The sequence below is a fragment of the Platalea leucorodia genome (genome assembly GCF_965183815.1).
Source record: "Platalea leucorodia genome assembly, chromosome: Z".
NCBI lineage: Eukaryota > Metazoa > Chordata > Aves > Pelecaniformes > Threskiornithidae > Platalea > Platalea leucorodia.
In genome coordinates this window covers 19,442,652-19,451,543 of record NC_138858.1, presented here as the reverse complement: position 1 = coordinate 19,451,543, position 8,892 = coordinate 19,442,652, and the positions used below count along the sequence as shown (strand labels likewise).

Here is an 8,892-nt window from a genome sequence, read left to right as displayed (position 1 = left end):
GAAATATGGAAGTTAAAGATGTCCAAGAAATGACAGGCTTTTTATTTAGAGGATGGAGAGGGAAACAAAAATGCCGAATCTCTTCTCCTCCATTGCTGTACTTGGATTTAAAATTAATTAATACCAATGAACTAGAGACATTGCTCCTGTCTGAAAAAGGGTATCTTGAATCAATGTCAGGTGAAAGCTTTGGTGTTAACCAGTGTGTTTCGCTGCTGTGCCATGCACAAGCCTTCTTTCCCCTAACCACCAGTATGTCTTCTCTGCACCAGAGGGCTAGAACCCTTTAGAATCAAAAACTGAGGACTGCCTCTAGGGAAAATTCCATTTTTTATTTTTTTCACTCATCATTTATTTACAAATACACATTATAACTTTTATATACATTGCACATTTACATGGTAGAAAAGTACAAAACTATATATTTAAATGAATTTATATTTAACTCACCATGTTTGAAAATATAAAATTGCATCAGAAAAAAAGTATTATGAAAAGCAAGAAACTTGAACTGATAAAGCTTTGATATAACTTTTAGTGACACATTGATTGGGAAAACTTTGAAAGTGGTACTGCAAGACCATCTTAAAGGAAACACCTGATAAAGAACTTATGCATGTTACAAAAAAAATAAAACAATAAAAATAAAATAAAACCTTTATTCATATTACAGTTAGCCCTGTAGTTATTAACAACCTTCATAATCCGATTTCTTTGGGTCCAGAATTCGTATAGTACAGTATATATGCTCAGCACATTGAGATCACTTCAGTACATGATGTGATCAGAAGTAAGGAAAAGTGAAGTGGAAGAAGTTTCCTTAAAGATCGCCTCACTGCACCCTGGAAGTATACTTAAGTCAGTTACAACGCCTTTTGGTCAGTCAAGATTCCTTGTAAACAAAAACCCGAGGGATCTTTTATGTACAGAACCGGCAAGAAGAAAGTCCAATAAATAAACATAACAGAAACCAACATGCAAGTTTGTTAAAGTGGAAAAGAGTTAACATCAGTGAAACAAAGAGATGAGATCATGTGGGTAAGCTCTAAGGAATGGACTTTTATAGTTTACAAGAAAAAAGAAAAGCTTTACTTTACAAGCAAGAGACCTCACAATAAATAACACTGCTCTTCCCGTAACGAATAAATTTCTTCAAAAAACAAGGTGTACAGTCAACCAGACATTTTATGTATAAATTATAAAACATGACACAGTATAAATAAATGTCTACGAGACTCAACTATATGTATACTTTTTTTCTCCCCAAAATAAATAAGCATACACTCATTTACAGTATGGACATTGATTTCGTGCCCAATGGCTGTTCCAATAGTGATGGAGGTTTTACCACTCTAGAATGGAAGATATAGGAAAGCTGTAGTCCTGGTCTTCATCTTCCTCTTCGTCCTCTGGGTCTTCATTAATGGCTAGATGGGGGAATACAGGGGAGCTGTTGTTTAAATAAGGACAACAACAGCGCAGAAGCAGCTCAGTGCATGTTTTCAAAGCCCTCTGAACAGCCATAACACAGCGTTGCATTTTATGCGACTTGTAGTGAGATGCTCTTTGGCATCTGCTGTTATGCAATAAGGTTTTTTATACATAATCTATGAAGTCATAACTGCAGAAAGTTCTGAAGAATCAATGGCTCAGGTTTTATTGGCAGATTCCTGAAATCAAATAAAAAGCGCTCTTGTGTTCTAGGTTTAATGCTTTGTGTCCTTCATTCAGAGTTAGTAGAGGCAACTGTGCTAAACCAGGTGCCCATGTGCTACCATTAAGCTTGTTCTTTTGGACCGAGTTAGAGTTATCCGGGTGTTAATAAAGCAATCAGCGAAGCACACGAGAGCAAACAAAGTAGGAAAAAATCGCTAGAATTACACTCCTAGGGCAACCCCTTTCTGACAAAATGACTTGTCCTTAGAATAGCCCCAAAGCCCCAACTTGAAGGCCAACTGGCTTTTGGAGAGCTACTGCATTTTATCGGTAACCAAAGTGTCTGCGTGATAGATACATACTTATATGGCACCGGTACCGTATCTCGAATCTCTAAATCAAGCTTTCTTATGTTTAAAGGTGTAAGTCTTCATTACCTAGGGATTGCCTTCAGAAGCTTTAAGAGTCTGCAGAGTTAAAAATCTCACTTACAGTTGCAAGATCCAGAGTGCTTTACTTCTAAAAGCACACCCATGGAGCAGGCTGCCTCTTTCATGGCACACTCGCTTGGGTAAGTTGTGTTATCGCTGGCACAGACTGCTTCGTCTGACTTGCTTTCAGGGCATAGCTCATCGCAGAGGGCGCACCGACCTCTGCCAACCTTAAAATCCCACAAGCATTTCTTCCCAGCACTGCACTGAATGTCTTCACAGGATTTGGCTTCTAAAAATATATACAGGATACTAGAGGTAAGTGAAAAGACAGAGAAAAAAGAAAAGCAACAACAAACAACCCCGAACTCCCTTTCCCCTGTGAACAGACAAAACTCAGATGCATTAGATGTGATGATACTTGCTGATTTTGCTCAAGCAAGTAGTCCCTTGGACACCATTGCCTGCTTATATGTGGGGGAGGAAAGACAGCTGTGCCAGCAGAGCTTGGTCCTGGGAATACAGAATTACATTTGCCTATTGTACATGACCTTCCTGCTCCGTTTGATGTCAGTGGAAACTCAGCTCCACAAATTAGCGGTAAGTGCAGAATTTGCCAACACATTCAGCATTTCTAAATCAATTATTTTTAAGCTAACCCACACAGAGTAGTTGTCTACAAGATTGGAAAGGGAATTCACCTCAACCTATGCCAACTAAAAGGAGCCTGAGACTCCCCCGAATTCCCCCAGCAGTTCTGGGGAGCAGAGGCTGCCCTGAAGGTGCTTCTTCCTAACACGCTTCACTATCAGTCCTTTCTGGAAATCACAATACAAAATGTCAGGATGCACAGAGATTATCTTCCTATCTTCACCCACCAACTGTCTCCAAACTCTGCAATATTTCTAAAGAGGAAAAAGTGATCAGATGTTTCCAATTAAGTTAATGCAAGCTTTGCCAAGACCACTTGAAGACAATTGTTTCCAGGAATCCAGATCCACTGAATATCGAGACCTTGTTATGCTGTAAGCGTGTCATCATCTATTTAATGGCAGGTACTTCTCCCTTGGATACTAATGTCAGCACCCACAGTGACAGCAAGAGAAGCAGGATCAGGCCATCTACTCCCTCATCCCTTTTGCAGTCTTTCCTGGGGCAAAGCCCACCCCGGCTCTCCTTTTCCCGGAGTGGAGCACTGACCCAGGCTGCTGGAAGTCTCTCCTCCTCCCCAGCGCTAACTACATCCATCCAATTGCACACACGATACCCTGAAACAGCTGATTGAGGAAGCTGCCCCCACCCTTATCCCTCCGACCGAGATACCTACTGATGCATTTTCCTTCGTAGGCTAATCCAATGGATCTGCCCAGCAGGCAAGTAGCTTTCCTCAGGTGGCAGGCACTGGCGTAAGTTATGCCGTCATTCCCACAGAGGTACTGTTCAGGGGAGGTAGGCTCTGGGCAAATTCGATTACATGTCACGCAGTAGGCATTATTAGTTTGGTCAACCACACATGTGGAGCTGCCTGGGCATAAAACATCCCTACAGGTCTCTAAAATAAAGACAGAAACAGTGATTAATAGGAGGTCCCAGAGCCCCAGCAAGGACTGAATGGGTGACACAATGAAACAAATGATCAGATAAAAGCCTTCAGCAGCTCTCCTCATTTAAGGGCCGCTGAAGGAAACCCTCCCATCTCAGGGTAGCTGGTGGGACGTAAGTGCTGCTAGACTATGGGGAACTCTCAACCCAGCTACATCCTTGTCTGTTGAGCGTGGTTAGTTACTGTCTCCCAGCATTTGGAACATCACTCTGGTTCCTGTGGGGAAGTATGTCCAACAGCTCCTCCTCCCTACACTCAGACACACACCCTTTGGCATTTGAGGGAGATCGGATTAGATTTGCAAACCTACTTTTGCATTTGCCCTGATACTGGACTTCAAGTTCGGGCTGTTCTTTACATCTGGCTTTGAGAAGGGCACACTCGTTCCTGTAGGTTTTCCCATCTAAGCCACACACAGGGCCCTTCCAAGTGATATTAGAGCAATCCGGAGCACAAACACACCGAGGTTTGTTCTTCTTGTTCATTTTACATTTCTTCCCAGGTCCACAGTCCACATTCTCGCACGTTTCTGATGGAAGGAAAGAGGCACCACTTTAGTACCGAGCGTGCAGAACAGACCTGGTGTCAAAACTGCTTAAAGAAAAAAAAGACACCGTGACCTCAGAGCATAGAGAGAAAACACCTTTCCCCCCCTCCAGGAAACACCACTCGAGAGAAATTCCCCCCGCCACTGAGGGCGGGGGGGAGAGGAGGTCGCTCCCCTCCTCCCCGCGATGAGCACGGTGGCCAGGCAGCAGCGGGGGTCCCCTCACTGCTCCCGGGGCCGCTTCGAGACGCCCCTCAAAGCCCCACCGAGGGAGGACCGCGCTGCCCGCCCCCCGCCCCGGCTCTTTCCCCGCTCCTCCTCCTCCTCCTCCTCCTCCCCAGCCCAGCCCCTGCCCGAACCGCTCCGCAGCAAGGCGCAGCTCGCCAGCACCCCCTCACCTTTGCACGGGATGCAGTTTGGAGCTCCCCCATTAAAAATCATCCACTTAAAAAGCGTGTTGTCGTTGACGTCCTCTTCCGTCCACGAAGTTGTCAGGCGGCCGGTCTTGCAGCACTCCTCCTTGCTGAGGTCGGTTTTGTAGAGGACCTGGCAGCGGCCGTTCCGCGCCTGCCGGAGCCAGCAGTTCCCAGCTGCGGGGGGGGCGGGACGGGAGGGGACACCCAGCCGGATCAGTGGCGGTCACCACTAACCCAGACACAGCACGTGCGCCTTGCAATGACTTTTACTAGACTGTTTACTTTTATTTGTCCCATTTCATAACCCGCAGCTACTCCGGCCCATTTGGGAGCGCGGTTTTAAAAACAAAAACCAAAAACCAAAAAACCAAACACAAGCCAAAATAAACCCCCCCCCAAAAACAAACAAACAAACAAAAAAAAACCCAAACAAACCAGAAAGAAAAGACCCGATCAAAACAGGACGAGAGGCAGTTTTCGGTGGTATTTATTCCATATGTAGAGCAGAAGGAGCACTGCCGGCACGTGACAGAGGCTTGAAAAGGATGTGCATTTAAAAGGGAATAAAAAGAAAATCGCGCTTGCAAATTCCTTCCTCCTCCCCCTGCCCTCTCCTCCTCACCGCGGCTGCACAGCAGCATTGTTTTAGTGCCGCACAGAGTTTCAGTCCCAGCCCATTTTGCAATCTGCACGAATTGGGAACATTTGCTGTTAGCGAAGTCTTTCGAAATCTCCACATTTTGCTGCTTCTATTAACAAATGTCTTTCCTTCACTAAAATAAGTCAGCAGAGCTCCAAAAAAGTGAGCAAAGTACATAAAATACAAGGGCACATAGAGTAGGAGGTCCCTACAGAGTTTTAAAAATCGATCAGGCTGGAAAAGTTATAGGTGCCGTCTCTCCTGCAAGCATTTCAGAGGAAAGTACACTGTCCTTAAACCAGATAGAGTGAGTTTTGTTGGGGGTTTTTTGCCCCATTTTTTTTTTACTAGTATCCCTGTTATTTGTGGAGTCAAGCCAAGAACATTAGTCCAAGCAACTCCCCCTTTTTTTAGCTGGAGAGTTTTGGTTGGGATGAGTCTCTCGTGAATAACCAATGTGACTTCTCCAGCAACTCAATACCAATTGATTCTGGTGCTAATCCAGCCAGGGCTCGATCCTGCCTCCTTACTCCGATGGGAACGTACCGCAGCGAGGGGTCAGGATCGGCCAGCCGAGATGTCGCTGGGCGCGGGGGAATATCCCCCCCCCCCCCCCCCCCCCGCTAAAAATCATTGAACAAACAACGCCCTTATAAAAAAAGAAAAAGTTTTGCGTTTTACAGTTGCCTACATTAGATTAACTTATGCTCTAGCTCGGTAGTGGGGGAGAAAAAAAAAAAAAAGGAAAAAAATTATTAAACAAGCAATGGTAAGACATCCAGGTTGTGACTGGAACACGGTCAAGATAAGGGAAAAAAGCCCCAAAACTAAAAATCAATATTCCCTTGTGTCGAAAGAGGGCTCTTAAGAGTTGTCAATATCAGGTTCGGGTTTGTTTTGTTCGCATGGGGAAAAAAAAAAAACAAAACAAACCACAACTTATTTAAGCATACTCTTCAGTGCAGGAGAATTTACAACACTAATACTTATTCACACACACACACACACACACACAAAAAAAAAAAAAAAAAAAAAAAAGAAAAGGAAGGGGGAGGAGGAAATCCCAATATTAAAGGAATGTCCGGAAAATGACCACTTATTGGTTTCTAAAAATGTCAGCTGTAATCGTGGGGCTCCCCATCACCGCCTCTCCTTCCGTCAGGCAGGCGAGATAAAAATCTGAGCTAAATTACCAACAAACTTTGAGCACTCATTCGGGAGCCGAGACTGAGAAAGTTCCTTCGCGATGCTGCTCTTCATTCATGCTGCATAATAACAATAAATACCGAGAAACATCCTCATCTGCCCTCTGTGCCTATGCAGAGCAGTCCGAAGATCCGATCAAAAAGGGATCTAAATGACACCTCTGCACCTCGGTAGAAAGAAATCCCATGCCCGCAGTTAACTTCTGTCCTGTTGGACCTTGGAGAGAGGCGTTCAACACCGCACCAAACTAAACCGTACCCGTCAGACAGAAAACAATAGTAATAATAAGGAAAAATATCTGCGAATAAAGAATCTGGTCTTACCCTGCGCTGCGTGGTCTTCCATGAAGTGGCACAGAAACATCAGGAGTAAAAGCATGCCCGGGTGGATTCTCTGATTTAACATCCTCAGTACAGCAGGGAGTGAGAGAGACACAGAAACAGCGTGAGGGGGAGTAGGGAGAGGGAGCGAGCACTAGCCAGCCTGCTTATGATCGCTCTATTGAATGAACGTCAGGCTGTGAATGCAGTCTCTCTTTAAATCTATACGGGGGTCTTAGCTGTCTGCGGTGGGCGGTCTCCTAATGTGTGTGTGTGTCTGCTCGGGGGTGGGGAGATTTAAAAAGTTCAGTGTGAATCAGGTGACATTTCCCACCTTCTGGAAGCCCTCTCCAATGATCTGCTCTAGGTGCACACGCACACACAGCCGCGCACCGGCGCGCACCCCGGGCGCGCACCCGCGCAGCCCCACGCCAGCCCTGCGCGGCGGAGGCGCCGGAGCCCTCGGCGCAGCGGCGGGAGGCAGCGCAAGCCCCCGCCGCCGCCGGCGCGCAGCCGGCCGCGCCCGCGCAAGCGGGGAGGCGCGGGGCGGACCGCGCCCGCGCCGCGGGGGCCGGGGACCCGCGGGGGTGGCGGCTGCCCCAGGGGCGCCCCTTGCCCGCCCGCGCCCCCCCGACGGCGCGGAGGGGTGCGCGGAGGTGCGGAGGCTGCCGGGGCGCGGAGCGGCGCCTGCCCGCCCCGGGGTGGGCTCCGCGGCCGCGGGGCGCTGCCGTCCCCGCCCGAAGCGGCTGCTAAGAATAAATCCCACTCCCCGCACCTCCGAGGGGCGGGAGGCGGCTGGCGGGCAGGCAGCTCGCGCGGCGGGACTCGGCCCAAAAAAACCCCAAACCCCAACCGACCAACCCCAAGCCTAACAGAAAAGAAAAAAAAAAAAAAATGGAAAGAGCCAAATAAAAGTTTAATACCTAGGGCTGTGCCCAAGTGACAGCCTTCTCACTGGGAGCCCGGGAGGACGAGACGGGAATGGGGGCGACGTAGGCGGTCTCCTTTCAGAATCAGAAAAGATTGCAACATCGATAATGAACTTCTAGGGCACTAGTTTATTAAGCACAGTCTGGCATTATTCTCCCCTTAGAAAAGTTGGCGGTCTCTCATTTATAACATTTTTTGGCACCGCTGAATGAAACTGAGTAGGCGATATTTCCTTTTATACAAAACGATTACTTAACGGAAAATGGTATTGTTTATTCAAAAGCTGCCTTTTTAATTTCGATTCTTTCGCTTTTCTGAGCCACCAAAGCACAACAGACTGCGAAGTATGCAGACAGGAATGCCCGGACAGTGCCGGGTCAGGGGCCGGTGCGCCGCGGCCGCCCGCGCCCTCCGCCCGGCCCTCCCCACACCCCTCCTCCCCGCTCCCGCCCTCCGGCTCCCCCCACCGCCCGCCCCCTCCCCACAACTGCAAATAACTCAGTGATAACAGATTTTTTTCCACCAACTGCAGGAGATAGTGCTAATCTTTTAATAAAAGATCCCATTACAATGGGATCTGTCTGGACAGACTATAATAGATCCAGAAATACAGCCGTGCTAATATTAGAAGACAGTTGTTTGGGTGCCTCAGACCGGGCCCTGGTCCTGCTTTGAAAGTGGGCATGAATCACAATGTCCCTCGGTACCACCTGCGGTCACACGCATTAAGAAGCAGACTGGTAAATGATTGACCTCGCTGCATATTTTTTTTTGTTGTTATTATTATTATGATCATCGTCCTGAGCAGCGCCCGGGCATTTTGAGCACTTCAGAAGCTCCGGGACTCCACATCCTTTGTAATGTTTTCCCAAATTGGTGCCACTCTCTCCCCCTCTCCCCCCCCCCCCCGCGCCGCCTCTCCCTCCTCGCTCGCCGGAGCAGCGCTAATGCAGGGTTGCTTAGTGCCCTCTAATGGCAGACGACATTAACAATTAATAGCAAAACACCCCCTTACCCCCCCGGCCGCAAACGAAGGGCCGGTTTCAAAACCTGCCTCTCCTCCCGGAGGGGACAGATCCTGGGCGCAAGGTGCCCCGAGGGGCCGGTGCCCCCCGGCCCCCCCGCCCCCCCGGGCACGGCTCA

At 48.0% G+C, this 8,892-nt stretch overlaps 1 protein-coding gene across 1 annotated transcript; it reads right to left on the bottom strand.

The window, feature by feature from the left end:
- Nucleotides 1-1,344: 1,344 nt before the first annotated feature.
- FST (follistatin) lies at nucleotides 1,345-6,904 on the bottom strand (the record flags this gene model as incomplete). Its single annotated transcript, XM_082335809.1, has 6 exons — nucleotides 1,345-1,427; nucleotides 2,149-2,379; nucleotides 3,415-3,639; nucleotides 4,001-4,219; nucleotides 4,636-4,827; nucleotides 6,823-6,904. The coding sequence occupies 6 exons, from the start codon at nucleotides 6,902-6,904 to the stop codon at nucleotides 1,345-1,347; spliced, it is 1,032 nt and encodes a 343-aa protein (XP_082191935.1).
- Nucleotides 6,905-8,892: the final 1,988 nt, after the last annotated feature.